This window comes from Lycorma delicatula, chromosome 11, assembly GCF_047948215.1.
Source record: "Lycorma delicatula isolate Av1 chromosome 11, ASM4794821v1, whole genome shotgun sequence".
In the NCBI taxonomy this organism is placed as follows: domain Eukaryota; kingdom Metazoa; phylum Arthropoda; class Insecta; order Hemiptera; family Fulgoridae; genus Lycorma; species Lycorma delicatula.
Genome location: NC_134465.1, coordinates 26063761 through 26082407, shown reverse-complemented (window position 1 = coordinate 26082407; position 18647 = coordinate 26063761). Strand labels below are relative to the sequence as shown.

At 29.3% G+C, this 18647-nt stretch overlaps 1 protein-coding gene across 1 annotated transcript in view; it reads right to left on the bottom strand.

Annotated features, from left to right (window-relative positions):
• Positions 1-15713: 15713 nt before the first annotated feature.
• The window catches only part of LOC142332489 (protein O-mannosyl-transferase TMTC1-like), a 755673-nt gene continuing 752739 nt past the window's right edge, over positions 15714-18647 (bottom strand). Inside the window, exon 15 of the mRNA XM_075378938.1 lies at positions 15714-16104. Within this exon, the coding sequence (XP_075235053.1) occupies positions 15994-16104 (111 nt within the window). The 3' untranslated portion in view covers positions 15714-15993. The remainder of the gene's footprint in view (positions 16105-18647) is intronic.

Genomic DNA, 18647 nt, shown 5'->3' with positions numbered 1-18647 from the left:
TGCACAAATATTTTAGTCAACAAGAAAACAAATTAAAAAGAAGAATTTTTTATGATTTATTTAACCAGATTTTTTTTATTAATTAGAAATGAATAAAGAAACAAAAAACACACCTCGGGAAGCGATTAAACTCTAGGTATTCATCATCATGGCCAGATTTTTTTGATATATTTTATTGTTAACTTTTTTAATTTTTAAAAGAAATATATATTATTAATTTTTACTTACAGTATCATTAACGTACGTTTAATAAGTAAATAATTTTTATTAAAATTATGAGATAATTTTTAGAATTGTAATGTAAAATAATCTTTTTGGATGCTGAATTCGTATTACAGAACAGCTAAAACATAACCAAACTTATACCTTGGGAATGCCACCCCAGTATATCCTAGGGCTTCATCGTAGCCTTGGCAACCGGATAACTTTGAAAATATCATGAAAGCGCTGAAAATTAAAGTTATATCGTAGTAAATTGTACACAAAAAGTATCTCTAATGATATGCTTTAGAAATAAAAGAGATCAAACAACCTTTTGTTTAAAATATAAAGTTAAAATATTTTTTTCAAAATTGTTTAATAGAATACAATGTTTCACATTTTTACACGTGGTGTTATATAATTTTATTACATTAATATACATTTTTACTCTAACCTACAAGAGAAAATAATGAATGAATGTTTTTAATGAGTGGAAAATACCATACCTGGGATTACAATCCACAATCTTCCGCATAAAACACAAACAACCGACTGCACTGTCTTAAATTATCTGGTTCTAGAGTTTTCATTATCAACATTAACCTCTTTATAAACACTTCATTATAAAATATAGCAGACTAAATCTAGCAGGATAAAACAGACTTTACTTCATCAAAACGCAATATCTATTCGCGTATTTTATTGTTATTCCATAAAAATAAATTTTTATTTCATTTTTAAACGTTTAAAATTTTACTTTTTAAACGATTGGATATTGTGTTTTGATGAAATATAAGCAACTTTATTTAGAAAGAAAGGGTAGATCTGAGATATTTAATCTACTTTATGTTGTGATGTAGTGTTTATGACGAGTTAGTATAGTTGATGAAGAGTCTAGGATTAGAGAATATTAGATCGTCTTGTCCGTGAGTCACTGATGTGAGTTAGATTTAATGTTAAACAGTATTGCATTTGCATTTAGGTATACGGAAATTATTTCAGGATTTTTTTAATTTTTTTTATATAAATCGTCTTTAAAATCACACCGACACATTCGGGTACCAGAACAGAAATTGGTGGCGTAACGAAAATCGATATAGTCCTGGCTTAATAATTCCCTAATTATTAGTCTCAGATATGGTGTCATTTTATAACTTATATGGTCAACTAACCGATACGATTTTTATTTTGCGCTACTAGATAGTGGGTTGGCCCCTGCCAACCCACTATCTAGTGGGTTGCCTCCTCCCTAGGAGGCACAGCGCAGATCGGCCAAAACTGGTCTTCTTTTTTATTCGATTCAGTGTAGCTCACGACTTAGACGGGATGGCGTGGTGATTCGTGTTTTTGTGTTAAGATTTATCGAGATAGATCGATTTAAGTAATAATAAATGAATTTTGGACAATATTTACGGGTAAAAAATTATTAAATTTATATGTAAAAAGTTTAAAAATTCAATATGTCAGCCTAAGCCTACGCAAAAGCCAGCCGGAAATATAAATTACACACATTGGAAAGGGGAGGTTGTGGGACAAGAACAGGTACCCCATTGTCCAGTGCTGATCGGGTGAGACTATTTCCGAAGCGTCGCTAAGCTGACACAGTGCGTTCAGTGAACGACGCCGACGGCGCGAGCACTTCTACCGCTGCTTTTTTTGCCTTATGTTACTTAGTTCTCATATCACAGATCAATGTTGAACAAAATTGTCGTCGAATATTAGTGGAATATTTTATCATATATATATATATATATATATATATATATAACATACATATGATATTAATGATGTTAAAGAACAATATTGTTCCGGAGTAATAGTACAAGGTGCAAAGATAAAATAAAGATGCTACGATTTGTTGATTATACAGTAATTCTAGCCGAGAGTAAAAAAGAATTAAGATGAAACTATAAACGGCATGGATGAAGTCCTTCGCAAGAACTACCGCATGAAAATAAACAAGAACAAAACGAAAGTATTGAAATGTAGTAGAAATATTGAAGATGGACCACTGAATGTAAAAATAGGAACAGAAAAGATTATGGAGATAGAAACATTTTGTTACTTGGGAAGTAGAATTACTAAAGATGGAAGAAGCAGGAGCGATATAAAATGTCGAATACACAGGCGAAACGAGCCTTTAGGCAGAAATATAATTTGTTTACATAAAAAATTAATTTAAACAAAACATTTTTAACATTAAACATTAATTAAACATTAATTAATGTTTTTTTTAAACATTAATTTAAGAAAACATTTTTGAAAGTATATGTTTGGAGCGTAGCTTTAAATGAAAGTGAAACTTGGGACGACCGGAGTACCTGAGAGAAAAGATTAGAAGCTTTTGAAATGTGGTGCTGTAGGAGAATGTTAGAAATCAGGTTGGTGGATGAAATGAAGAGGTGTCGTGTCAAATCGATGAAGAAAGAAGCGTTTGGAAAAATATAGTTAAAACAAGAGACAGACTTATAGGCCACATATTAAGACATCCTGGAATAGCCGCTTTAATATTAGAGGGTCAGGTAGAAGGAGAAATTGTGCAGGCAGACAACATTTGGAATATGTAAAACAAATTGTTAGGGATGTTGGTGGAAATGATTCCACCAAAATTCACTTCCACGGAAATGATTAGCACTAGATAGGGAATCTTGGAGAGCTGATCAACCAGTCAAATGACTGAAGAGAAAAAAATAGTCTAAATAAATATTGTGTACCATTTGATGTCTGTTTTATGTTAAAATTAAATTTAATACGCAGACAATGTCTCGTTTTTATTTCAATCCTGTACACCGAAAGTGACTTGCAGATATACAAATCGACCAATTTATCTGTACAGTTGGCCAAATGAAGGAAATTAAATTTTCCATTGTAGACTTAGTTTTGTTCAAAAAAAAATACGATGGTGGCTCTCTCATTTAACTCTACAGATAAGTTGATCGGTCTGCACTCAGGGGAACTCTGAGTGCAGAGTTTGTAAAAATGTAAAATTTAACATCTGTAACGTTTCACGTTAAACCAATAGCCTTGCGACTCTACACAGCCCCACGCGATTTTTTATTTAGAATATTTACTACATTATAAATGTAAGTAAGCAAGAATACAATCCTAAATAATCAAACGACGCGTTCATTCTAATTTTACAAAATAGTATCCTGCCGTCATATATTCAGGTAAGGCTATTTATAAATTTTACACCCGGTTAGTAATCATCATTTTCAGTAATTGTAATAAGTTCATTTTAGAGACATCAAAATAGTGAGTACTGTTATTATTTCAATATAGACACCATAACAATAACGATTTTACCGTTTCCATTTTGAATAGGACAAAATATAAATGTTTGTAACTGCATTAGGTATTAATCTAAATATAGAATTTTATTTAGAAATTTTAAATACATAATTATACATTGTAAATTAAATGTTTTGACGTTTATTAATAAAATCCTTCACAAACAAAATAGTAGATACTCTTCAACATATAACAATATATACGTTAATTAATAATGCCCTCAGCATAATAAATACTATTTCTGAATTTAAAATATAATTATATATTAAAGAGAATCAATTAGTATTTTTCAACACGACTACCCAATCCCATACTCAACTTTCTAACTTTATTTATTTGTTATAAAATTGTAAAATTAGAATATATAATTTTGATTCGATTGGTAAACAGGTTTTTTGTAATCGTTTCATTTTTCAATATTTCTTGTGTATATTGAATAATTTATTCATTTTACAAATTGTAGATAAATATCTATTACACATATTTATAATTATTGTAAAATCATGTTGAAAATGTTAATAATTATTATAAAGAAAGCGCAATTTTTTTTTTAATGGTTTTATATTTACAGTCGCATCAATAATTACAGTCATTAGCGACTAAAGTAACAATACATGATCATAAACAACAAAAATATAAAATAAAGAAACAGGAATAATAAAGAATAAACATAGACAAGTAAAAACAACAAATAAAAACTAAAATACATAAACAAATTTTGTTCTTAAAATTATAAAAAAAATATTTTTTTTATAAAAGATTAGTTTATTTTCTACCGTAAATATTTTCAAGTATATATATATATATATATATATATCGTAGGGAAATGATACAAACAGAGATTTGATCAAATCGCTAAGGTTAATGATCAATTCACTGAATTTGTTAAAATTACAACTCTGCTAGGTGATTTCCCTAAAGAAAGTAAGTGATTTGATCAAATCCCTAACTGTTTCAGTGAAAAAATGAAATAATATTGTTGTGATATTAAAAGTATTTATTTAGTAAACCGTTCATTATTAAATGTAGAGTACGTAATACAACAATAGTGAATGAAATACAAATTATTTATTCGAAAATAATTAACAAAATATAGGTACTTAAGCTGATATTTTTAAAAACCAAAAAGGATATTTTTAGTGAATGAAAGAATATTATTAATAAATAATAATGTTCATTCATTTTTATTAAAACAGGTTGTCGATTTGTGGCATCTCGAGTTACAAATTACGTTACTTTTTTTTACAGGCACATGTTTTTGTTTTACATTGTATTTTGGATTGTTCGCAGGAACATTTCTTAAATCCTGGACCTCCAAATAAGGAAAATTTTCCTGCAACCTCACAGAGATTTAGGTTAGTCCGTGGAACTGAAAATGTAAAATCTAATGACTTAAACCTAATTACTTACTTAACTTAACTAACCTAAAACCACCTAAACTTAATTTAAACCTAATAACTTAAATGTAAAACCTAATATGTTCGTGTGGTACGGAGCGGTGAGGTAAAGGAGAGTGGTGACAAGCAAAACATAGAGCTGTGTGAGTCCTGACTTGTTTATTTCATCTTTTCACTAAAACAGTTAAGGGATTTCATCAAATCACTTACTTTCTTTAGGGAAATCGTCCCACAGAGTTGTAATTTTAACATCTACCGTGAATTGATCATCTACCATAGGGATTTGATCAAATCTCCGTTTTATTATCTCACTGCAATATATATATATATATATATATATATATATATTAGTATATTATAATTAGTATATTTAACTGTAAAATATACTTTTAAACATAAAAAGACACAAATTTAAAAAAAAAATTTACCTCTAGTTTGAGTTTTCTTTTAGTTTACTTTCCTTTAGTTCATTTTTTAATAAACTGAAAACAAAACGTTTGTTTATTTATTTATATTTAAATAATAAATGACTTCCTAGTTTAATAATCATGAATTTTCAACTTAGGCTACCAAGTATTAGTAATAATACTTGGAAACCTAATAATTTTGAAACTCAATACAATTTTTTTAAATTAAAATGTATAATAAATTCCAAAATAATTAAAATAAATTTATTCCCCAAAAAAATCCTAATTAATTTATGAAATGTATAAATATATTTTAATGATAAGAATATAAAGGACGTAAAATTTTGGTTAATGTGTACAGATAATAAAATAATAAAATTTTATATCGGTCTGTTCTCAATCCAGACAAAAAAAACTCATTAAACAATCAAACCGCATGATATAATAATATTAAAATTTTACTTGTGATTTTTATTATATTTTTGCGCTTTCTTTTTAAAGAGAAAATATAAATTGTGGTACAAATTATTATAAATATATTATTGAATATATAATTATTTATAATACAGTGTTATAAGTATTATTGTTCTTTTTTTCTTTATGTCATCAGTCACAGGCACTAACAAAAATATATATTTAAAACAATCTAAAAGTATGTTTACATATAAATACAAATTATTTAAATAAATATTAAAATAATAATATTGGCAACATATAATTTATACAACTTGGGGATATTCAGATTTTTATTTAAAAAATGAAAATGATTAATTTTTTATGTATTTTATAATTTTTAAAAAATAAAATGTTTTTTATCACGATCTAATAATTGCTTGCTTGTTTTTATAGCATGTAAAATAATTATATATTTTTTTTTTAAACATGGACATACACTAATAAATATTTTTTTGTCTATTTTTTGCCACCAAATTTCCAGTAGTTTCTTCACAAAACCTAGTAAATATATCTTTCAATTTTTATTTAATATTCTCATTAAGAAATAAGAAAATAAACCAAGATTAATGTACACAATTATTGTTGAAACATAAAAATGTATCTATATAAAAATGCTGACGGAATGATAGTCTAGATGTGACGTTTCTACTAAGGGTCGATCGGAGAGATTGGGTCGTGGTTCGGTAGCGGGTTTGGTGAGCTAAATTATTGGCTTACCCAATTTCTGACCTGATACAGTGCGTTTCGGATGTATCTTTTGAAGAAGGGCTGATGACCCCGAGGTCCTACACTATTGAGAACGAGATACTCCGGAGCATGTTCTATCTGGGACTGGTCGGTAGACGAGATTCACGAATGCGTCGCCACTAAGGGACAGATTGATGGAGACAACGTGTTGCGTACCATGCTCGTTGGTGGTCAGCTATTTTGCAGCAGTGTCTAAACTGGTCACGGTAGTATTACAACAAAAGGAAAGGGATGCGAGGTGGTAAAGGACAGCCCCATCTGGAGCTGCTGTTCATCCGTATTTGTATGGATGGGCAGCAGCGATGAGACAGGTAGACTTTGGCGCCTCTGAGCCAAAAGACTGGTCCCGATGGCAAGGAAGATAACGAGACAAGGTGGTCAAGGAAAACAAGCTGGTTTCCACGAAATCCAAGGACAAAGTGAAAACAAAGGCTTGAAAGCGAGGGGGTGACGGATATCCTCCTGTGGAGTCGTCATTCGTCCGCGCTTGCGTGGATGGGTAACGATAATGATACACAGAGACTCTAGATCCCACGAGTTAGAAGGCATACCCGGGGATGTGTTACGCTAATTGCGGGTCCAGCCCCGGGAAGGGAGTTGATGAGGAAAGGTTTAGTTTGTAGGGTACAGGTATACATACGCAGTTTAACAACATATTGCGGAACCTGCTAGCGAGCCCGATACTTCGTCCTTAAGTGGGATTCCTTCCCTCACGAGAGAGAAAAAAAATTATCTAATCAAAAAACAATTTAATGAAGCAACCAAGTTTTCTGAAACTCATCGAAGCAGTATGTTTTTAAATGATACCTAATGAAATTTTTGAAACATAAAAATAAAAAAATTAATTCATTTAAAAATATTTGGGCTAAATTTTTGTGATACGTTTGAAGATGTTAATAAATATAGTTATATTAATATTAAAATCAAAATATTGACACGTAGATTACTTTCCTGTAAATTTTTAAAACTACATTTACGTTCTACAAGAATATGATAATTTTTTAATGAACTTTATAAAAATATATTTCTGGTTTATACCTTTGATTTTAGAATACGTTTTATTTATAACATAAAGAAACGTAAAAACCATTTGAAATTTTACTTTCGTGGCTGAGTAGGAAGAGTTTCGATGTTTCGTAGAGATATTCCGGGTTCGAATCCCGGTCAGGCATGGTATAGTTTCATACGCTATCAGTTTCTATTGAGCTAATGACCGTAGCTATTGACGCGAATTTTTTTTTAAAGAAAACTCCAAATTAATAACAGATTTTGGTAATGGAAATGTAGTGTCTTACCTTTTTTGATATCAGCGCCTTTTTGTTAAAAACAGTTTTATTATATTACAGAAATTTTTGTTTTTTGTGCGGAAGAAATGATATTTGCGAGACTCTTACCGTACGGTTTACAATTCCATGTAATTTTTTTTGGGATTATTTTTATAAATTTAATTTTACTAATATGTATTTTTTATTTTATCAATGAAAATATTAAAGTTTAATATTGCAATTTATAATCTATATAAAAAAAAGATAAGTATATTAAAAATAACTAAAACGAAAATTTTATCAGAAAATAATTTATTAATAATTTCCTAGATGCGTTTTAAGCAATAAATTGTGATATTGGTTAATAAATAAATGATGTAGCATGCCAGCAGAATTATTGACCCAGTAGTAACGTCAGTGGTGGGGATGAGTTGGAAGGAGTTCATAACAGATGTAGCTGTAGTGAACTTGACCTAATTTTATTCGATCATGTTATAATACTGTATTATAAAGATAAACCGTTTATTTTAACATGCATTATCCAAATAAATTAAAATCATCTTTTTTTATTTTTAAAAAGATTTTCTTTTAATTTCATTATTTATCATTTTAATTTTAAAAGCATCAGAATAAAAAAAATAATTATGTGCTAATTCATATTTTACCTATTACTTGCTATTTTTATAACGATTATAGGGAATCTAATACGAGACTCCAGTTCTTACCGAAAATGACACTACTGTTTTTAGTAACAACTAGCATTCCATTCCAGGCTGACCGAGATTACATTCAGCATTACAAAATCACCGCCATTGTTTTCACGGCTGGATTTAACTGTATGAACATCCTTACTCTCAGTAAAAGTAATTCTGATTTGTGAATTTTTAATGCTTCAAATCAATAAAAATTTAGGAAAATGAGTGTAAAACAACGAATTAACGTACCTAAAACAGTAATGTCGTATTTGTTATACAAATATAACATTTGAAGCATAAAAAATGTAAAATTCTAATAATTGCTATGATGAACAGAAGAACAAAATTTGGGAATGAAAAATACTACTAAATCCTGCCCGATGAAAGAAATCCCTCTTATTAATGGTTAAAAAAAACGAGATATTATTTATGTTTTATTCTATATATGTGTTTACGTATCCTTTCTTAGATTAGTCATTGATAAAAATTGTTTGCATAGATTTTACTGTAACCTATATTTTTATCGCTATGTTATAAAACATAGCGAGCGGGTCAAGCTTTAATTCAACTATACTTCTTTACTATATAACTGGATCAGTCATTGGAAAAAATAACAATTCTCATTGAATAAAACATGATGGAAGTTTCAGTTTAAACCAGTTTGAAATGAAAAAAATTCAAATGAACTACAAAAATGACATTTTGATTATAAAAGAACGGTAGAGTAAAATAATAATGCAATTTTTATAAACACGATGTACGCATATGTATGTTGAATTTTAGGGTAAGATAACGTGTAACATTTAGATTTATCAGGTTAGACTTCTTATTGCATATTTTCAAATTCCAGTATTTTTTATGTTATAAAGTATTTACTTGATTTATTTCTTTAGTTTGTAAATAATATTTTTCTTTGCAGAATTTAGTAAAATATGTTACAATATTGAAATTCGAATCCAGTTTCAGATTATAAATTTCTGTAAATGATCAAATAATATTTGATTTAATAACATTGTGAAATATTTAGAGAAATAAGTATTTTATATTTATTATATATTGTAAATTATTGGTATAACGACTATTAAATTATATACAGTTTATTTTTTTAAAATGAAAAGTACGTAAAATTTTATTTCATTAATAACTTGTATGATATTTTTTCTTTCCTATTTTTATTGTTATTATTGAATTATTATTTATCGTAATTTTTTTTACAATCAGAGGTTATTAATTATTAATAAATCAATATATTTAATTTAAATAAAGGAGTTAATGTCCAATTCGAACAGATGTGCCTTCCCCTTTTAAGATCCAAATATTTCATTAACTAAAATTTAATTTGCCTGTAACTCCGGAACCAATGAAAATAAGTACCACTAATGATATATCGTTGAAAAGCACTTAATGAGATCTTACTGCAGTTAAAAAAAAGTCCAAAATCCAAATTTTTTGGTTCTAGTTTTTGGTCCAGTCGATTGCAATCAAAAGGGGAGGTGCACAACTAGATGTTACAGCAGTCCTAAATCAAAAATTTCAGCATCATACGGCTAATCGTATTTGAGTTATATGAGATACGTACGTACGTACGTACAGACGCCACGCCGAAACTAGTCAAAATAGATTCAGGGATGGTTAAAATAGATATTTCTTTGAAATCTGAAAACCGAAATTTTTCGCGATCACAATATTTCCTTTAGTTTGTACAAGGAAGTAAAAAATGAATCAGAAATTAGTGAATCCATAATATTTAATTATTTGTTAAAATGGGTTCTTTACATTACTGAATTCTTTTTTTAAGATAATTGATAATTTGGTTGAAAATAACTGATTTATATTAAAAGTTACAGTGAAATAAAGTCCAATTATAGTTTGCAAATGAATTGCTTTCGTTTGGTGTGAATTTAATATAACTACTTATTGAACTTAATAAAATGTTATTTGTATTTTCATTAGATTAAAATCCAATTACTGGACCGCGTTTACGTTTCAGTAAAGATAGTTGCTATAATTCGTGATAATTTACTTTGACAAATTTGAAACAGCAAGAACTCAATTTACAATGACCAGTTTGAGAAAGTTTTAATATTACATATTGGTTTATTTGATTTACAACTTCGCATTATTATTAATCATCAAGAATTTAGAAGTATATTTTATAATATTATTATTTACTTAGCGATAAAATTAATGAATAATTTATGCGATATTCCTTAAAATCTTAAAATAAAAATCTAAGATAATTTTTAAGACAATTTTTATTTTTGTTTCAAATATTAGTTCACAGATGAGCAGCACAAAATCTAACTAATTTTTTACGAGTTTTTTCGATAAAAAGAAATTCAGAAGTTTTTGAATTCCTTAGATGTTTCAACTAGCCTTTATCTGTAAATATAAAAGGTCGTAATTTTAGACCCGTATGCTTTGGTAAAAATGTAAATTTTACCTAACTTTGTGGTAAAAAGGAAAAACATAATGAAGTTACACGAGTTTCATTTATTTTTTATCTCCTACTTACGAATAATCATACTTTTACTTAAGGTAGGGCGCCGAGGAAAAAATTTAAATTGAAAAAGGGCGCTGTGACTCGGAAAAATTTGGGAAACACTGATCTATAATATTTTTTGATCAAACTTTTAAACACAAACTTATCAGCAGTTTCTTATACATATGTTTGGTTACTTAATTATACACTTTTCTAACCGTTAAAATCACGTGTATTATTTAAAAGGAATGTTTAAACTTCTTTTTAGTTTTGACCACGATTTTGTACAAAATGATAAATATTTAAAAAATTTAATAAACATAAGGAAAAAAATATCGTGTAAAAAAGATAATTTTTATACGTTAAATCCTCCATCATATCTCCTTTTATCATAAAACTTAATCGGGGAGCTTTTGAAGTGCATTTTATAAAAAATAAAAGAAATCCATCTTTCAATTAACACTTCTTGAATTAACACATTGCGAAGAGTATAAGTTATATTTATTTAATTGACTATATTTACTGATGCCTTTAGCAAATTTTCTTTCGATTAAAAATGTTGCAGAACTAATTCTTCTATTCAAACACAATAAAATTTCATAAAAATCCCTTTCGAAACTCTCGAAAGATCGAGTACCGGCTTCCGGAGTGGGGATCCAGGGATGGCATAGCCGGGCCTGGTGGATCCTTCTCTGGAGGTTTTAGGCGAGCGAAAAGTGAGATCCGACTGGCGGAGAAGAATAAAAAAATAAGTAGGGGTTAGAAAAGATTTCCACCTTAAAGTTAAGAAAAACTTCAAATTTACTCAATATGACAATGGTTACATGTGAAAAATGTTTCACATTTTCAGCATATGATAAATCCCATCTTCTTACAATTCCAGCAATATTTTGGTTATCCCTTGGCATAAGGATTGATCATATCAAAAATTGTTGCAGACAAAAGGTTTAGGTAGTATTTAGAAGACTAACGACCACTTTAAACAATTTCGATACTAAATCGAATCGGTTAAGGGAGGTATGATTTTCTTTGTGTTCGAAACCTCATTTTTTCCACTCCCCTGAGCCAATGGTTGGTGATATCAAAAAACTTTACTAAGATAAGTTTTAGATCCTTATCTACAAAATAGTAGGAACTTTAAACGAATTCGATATTTTACTTAAAAAGAAAGTTATAGCGATATTTTTTATTTCAAAAAAGCCCCCCATTTCCACTCCCATTGTCCGATTTTGGCCGTTAACGAACTCGATCGGGATTTTGGGACGAGTTATTTTTAAGGAACAATTTGAAAGTGATTGGCGCAAAATTACGGAAGTTATCGTATCCAGAAGAAAATAAAATACATATATACGTTTGAGCTGACGGTGTTTTTGAGGTCTGGGGGTTATGAAACGCAAAGACACATCGAAATTTTTTGGAAGTCGGATCATGGTACCCATTATAAAAGGTCCATTATGAAATCTACCTAAAAATGAATAAATAGGTAATTGTAATACCTAGCTGGAATACAGTATAATGTTACAGTTAATATAAATAAATTCTAATACTTTTATTGACGGTGTAATTTGGAAAAAAGCTCAGTATAAGATTATAAAGAAAAATTAATAATTGGCATCGCAAACTGAATTTAGACAGTAAAAAAATAAGCTATACAGAAATACCGTATAATTATTACTGCTTTTTAATCTGTATACAAAAAGAAAATACAAAATACTAATAATTTTAGCATGCAGCGTTGAACCGAAAATATAATCTAATGTTTAATTTAACTGTAATATAAATTTATTCTTATCAATAGATTATTATTAACTTTCTTTATAATAATTAATTTTCGCATCTGTCTATCTTTCGACTATCTTTCTTTCTTTTCCTGTTTAGCCTCCGGTAACTAACGTTTAGATAATTCTTCAGAGGATGAATGAGGATGATGTGTATGAGTGTAAATGAAGTGTAGTCTTGTACATTCTCAGTTCTACCGTTCCTGAGATGTGTGGTTAATTGAAAACCCAACCACCAAAGAACACCGGTATCCACGATCTAGTATTCAAATCCGTGTAAAAATAACTGGCTTTACTAGGACTTGAACGCTGGAACTCTCGACTTCCAAATCAGCTTATTTGGGAAGACGCGTTCACCACTAGACCAACCCGATGGGTCCATTCGACTATCTGACCTCTACTATTCTTCACGTTTTTTGTTTTATCAGAGGGGTCTCCAAACTTTTAACCTAAGAACCTAAGTGGAGGAGTCAGTGTACTCCTCCACTATGTCCCAAGGACCAACACCATATTTTTTTAGGAGGTAAGTATGTCACTCATATAAGTCCTTTCGAACAAAAAATTGTTTTCTTTCAAATTGTTTTCCCCCCTGCCTACTGGAACCAGACCCCCAATTAAGCATGATCACGGTTCTGGGAGGTGCCTTTGCCTCTAGTCGCCAGACGAGGGAAATGCCAGCCCCGGCTATGCTGTTCCTGGCCTCCATCACCCAGCAGCCGGGATTCGGTCATTTGTGCTTCGCTTCTAACTGTGATACCCCCGGAGGGACTTCAATCTCAATTGAATACAAAATGTTTCACGTATACATGCCAAACATTCTTTCATCAAACTGAGATTTCATTTCCGATTGAAACTTTGGGTACTTTATAAATAAATTTTGAGTCTCGTTTTTCAAATTTTGATGAAATTGCAAAACCATATCAACATTATTCAAAATATTTTATCCCGATTTAGAAATCTTTTCTCTAGAACTTCAAATGGAAATGAATGATTTGCAATGTAGAAGTATTTTTACAGAAAAATATTTAAAGTCATCGTTGCTGGAATTTTAAAAATCTTCCACACAAACACAGTCTGATCTATTACATAAATTTGCTTGTGGATTTTCTACACTTTCAGGACTACTTATCTGTGTGAAAAATCATACTCCAAAATGAAATATACAAATGATATTTACAGATCCAAATTAACTGATGAGCATTTGAATTCGCTGCGGATAATTGGATAACTTCCACTTGTAAACTTGATCCACGCAAACAATTGTTAGTGGTAAATTACAGCTATACAAATCTCATTCATCATAATGTTTTATTCGTTATGTGAATTACCTATGTATATCACTTATTGTAAGTTTTTAGGATAAATCTCGTATCATTAAATACAACTAAAATGCTCAGTTTCATTATGTACGTCAGTTATTGTATTTCTTAACTGCTCGGTAAATAAAAACATCTGCTTATTATTTTGTATGAGTCACTTAAATTGTAAATTTTATAACGTAATCAAAATAAAATATGGCGGGCCGAATACCGGGCATGTTCGCGGGCCAGATTAGTGGTCCTTCCGGGCTGCAATTTAGAGACCCCTGTTTTATATAGATATAATAGAAAACAAAAGACAGTTTCATGAAGAATTCACGAATCTTCAGCCGGGAAATTCAGAGCATTCAATATCATACAGAGCGTTTTCGTTTGACAAATTTTCCAAGTGGATCAATCGTTTTTTCAAGTGCCCTACAGTACCACATAATAACACTTCTTTTCACAAATAATTGATAATTAACTATATTAACACTAACCTAACTTTATCTCTGCTGTGCTTAATTTAAAGCCCTCGATAAATTCAACAGTATGTCGAAAAGAGAGATTGGTGTTTCATCGGGATGTGGTGATTTCTCTATGGGGTATATTTTATTCGTAGAAAGTCAACTGTGGAGTTTCTTTTCTATGAATCATTTATGTAAATTCGGTTACTAGGACCGAAGACAAAAAGTTTTCTTTTGTAATAGAAGGCAGGATGTTGGTATTTCGTAATATTGACACTAGTTGTAAAAAGCACGAGGATCCAGATTTTACTTTTGACATGTATTTATTACGTCAAAAACAAAGGATTCACTAGGAAATATAATAAACGTTTATCAGGTTTTAGGTAAAAAAATTATATATCTCATGAAAATTAGTATATCCAAGATATTCCACGAAAGATTCCCAACGGAATTTATGTCCCTACCGTACTACCGACATACTCCTACTTCTGTGATAAGAACCATATACATATTTTAAAAGCATTGTACTCATAAATAAGCCAGGAATCATAATCGGTTGGGCAATGTATTGTTGACATTTTAGTAGTATAAAACACGAGAAAAAAGCATTCTGCACAACAGTTCAGAATGTTTTTGTCTCGTGTAACTAACTTTCAAACTTTCGTGTAAACTAACTTTCTCAAACTTTTTTACACCTGTAGTTACCGGTGTAAAAAAGTTTGAGATATCAGGTTGCGGACTCTTTGCGTTCATCAAAAATTAAGTGTAATCCTCTTTTGGGCAACGTCCCACATTTGTTAGTAAGATTTTTAAATTCCTTAGATGTTTGAACTGGAACACCTTCACCTGTCAATATAGAAGGCCGTAACTTTAGACACATTTGCTTTGGCAAGAATGTACATTTTACCTAAAGTGAGTTTGTTTCCATACAGGAAACAAATTGCATTTACTTTATTTAGGTGTAAAATATATATTATTATTATTAGATATTAACATAGTTTATGTTGTAGTCGTATACCTTTATCATAACTACTGGACAATCTGACTTCAACTTTTTGAAGTCAAGTTTTTTTTCCATCAAAACGACTGCTAGCAATTTTCTTTTATAAATTATAAATTGTTTTTCAAAATTAGATAATTTTATATTCGACGTTATAGATAAATTGTAATTTAAGCGACTGATAGAAAACTAACTTTTTAAAAATTTTACCCGATTGAATCTGTATCAATTATAAAATAAAAGTAAATACGAAAAAATAAAAATATTAGAAACTAATTAAATGAATTGGACCCCCCATTGTGACTGTTATTCGGTGAATAAACTTCCCTGACCATTCCGTAAGTTATAAGTAGTATAAAATATAATATTATTATAGATCAGTCCTAACCTGATATTTTTATAAAAATATCAGCTGTTTTTTTTTTGTTCTTTATGTAATAAATTTGTCCATTTATTAGGTTTTTTTTTGTTTAATGTAACTGATGATCATTAACATGGTTTTCGTTAGGTCAGCCTGGTTTCATATCTTTTTCAGCTCTATCTCTCAATGCACATAAACCATCTAATGTTTGTTCTTCTGTTTCACCACCTGATACCAACAACGGTGCCATTTCAACATTCTGAAACACAAAAATAAATTTACAAAATTACAATAAATAGTTTTTTTTTTAAATTTTAACAAAAAGATTAAACTATATATTTCTATTTTATAAGAAAATGTTTACATTATATACATATAATTTGTCGTAATAAAGTTATATTATACATCACAGAAATAACATATCCAATTTGGAATTATAAAGTTCTAATAAAAAACTACTTTTCTTTTATTTTTTAATAAATAAAATTCTAAAAAATTTAAAAAAAAAACGACAAAAAAAATTTTTTTTTCCTAAAAAATTATTAATTATGCATATATTTGTTTAAGTGAAAGCAACATTTTATAGATTTATGATTTTAAAGCATCAATTCTGCTATTTCAGTTAAGAAACTCGAAAATTCATGATTGAAAAAAAATAATATAATTTAGATTGGAAAATTCTACTGGCAGCTCCTTTTAATGAAATATTTAACGTTGAAGACTAATAAACAATCGATATCTAGTACGTGTTAAACATTACATGATTTAGATATGATCGATTCAACCCACCGGGTTGGTCTAGTGGAGAACGCTTCTTCCCAAATCAGCTGATATGGAAGTCAACAGTTCCAGCTTTCAAGTCCTAATAAATCAGTTACTTTTAAAGGATTTGAATACTAGATCGTGGGGATACCGGTGTTCTTCGGTGGTTGGATTTTAAATAACCACACATTTCAGGAACGGTCGAATTGAGACTGCTCAATTCTACCATTCCTCCTGTCTTGTACAGTCCTAGTTTTGTACAGTTACAAGACTACACTTCATCTACACTTATACATATCATCCTCATTCATCTTCTGAAGTATTATCTGAATGGTAATTACCGGAGGCTACACAGAAAAAGAAAGAAAAAAGATATGATCGAATCAAATATTTTTAAGATTTTTTTTTTTTAATATCTCATATTTTCTTAAAATATTTTTTATATATAACTCATATTTGTATATCATTTTGAAGGTGTGAAATTTTTTGTTTCAACTTAAGTCTTCGTCCTCCATACATTTTAATTAATCCAGTCAGAAAACATGTAACAGTACAAGTTTTGATCTTTTTTTATTTGTCAGTTTGTAATAAAGAATAAAACAACTCCAAATAGTTGAAATTTTATGACTATTTATGCCCAACATTGTTCATAGATATATATATCTATGAACTAAACCAAAAAAATGTATATATTTGTTGAAAATCTATATAAGATTTCAACATCATAAATGCACTATATTGTTTCTATAAATTAATTATATGAAAAATTATTTATGATTCCATATAAACGTGTAGTATTCATTTAAACATATCTTAAGGTAATAGAGGAAAGGAATCATTAATAACTGTTTGTATATACGTATTATTTATCATAAATATATGTAAATATACAGGTTAGATATTAAACTAGAATTTAAAACAATATTTTCGTGGCTTATTCGTCCTTTCATCTGCCCCTTTCTTTCAATACAGTATATAATAATCTTTTATACTATTGCGTAACTCTAACAAATATCAATAGTGCAAAAAGAATTGCATACTGCGATATTTGCAACTAACGGTCCATTCTACGCTAACTTTCAAAAACTATGAACTACGGGAATTTTCATACTAGCAGAAAAATTTTTATCCCCTGAAATAAACAATTATTTTTTTCTTTATTATTATTCCACTTTTATGACTTCCATGGTACCACTTCAGTCAATTTTAAAATGGGTATCTCAGTTTCCTGTTCTCCTAGTATTTATTTCTTCATTCTGTCTGATCTTGCCTTTTTTAATTCCTCTGAAATCACCCATCTTGTTCGTTTTCGGTCCTTGGTTTATAATCTAGTTTGTTTGTCTTTCAGAATTCCCGTTTTTCCTGGTTTTTCTTCATGTCTACTACTATTGTCCCCAGTGTTTCCATGTTTTATTGTACTTCTACTATCTAGTTAATTTTTTTCTTATTTTCCCATAGTTTTTCTATTACTTCTCTTGAGATTCTATTGCCTGGTGTTCTGATTAAGTGCCCATAAAAGGAAATTCTTTCCTTTTACTGGGCTTGTTACACAAAATAAATTTCCTTAAAAAGTAAAAACTACCTCATTTGATATAATATCCTTCAGTGTCCTTCTTTGTAGTAACTTTTATTTTTACAGGTCCTTGCTATTCTTCTTTAGAGTTTTAGAATTTTGTCTATGTCTGCTCTGTGGCTTGTTTGGAATAGATTCACTTTTTTTTTGTCTTCAGTCATTTGACTGGTTTGATGCAGCTCTCCAAGATTCCCTATCTAGTGCTAGTCGTTTCATTTCAGTATACCCTCTACATCCTACATCCCTAACAATTTTTTTTACATATTCCAAACGTGGCCCACATTTTACATATTCCGAACTATTTTCCGATTCACTACTATATGTTATTACGGGTTGGATTACTGTTTTCAATGTTTGAATTTGGTGGCTATTTAGAGACATTTTTTCTTGTATGTGCTGTTAGTGAGTTTTTGTGCTGTAGTTATTTTTTTTACTCTATTCCTCCATGTGAATTTCGCGTTTAAAAT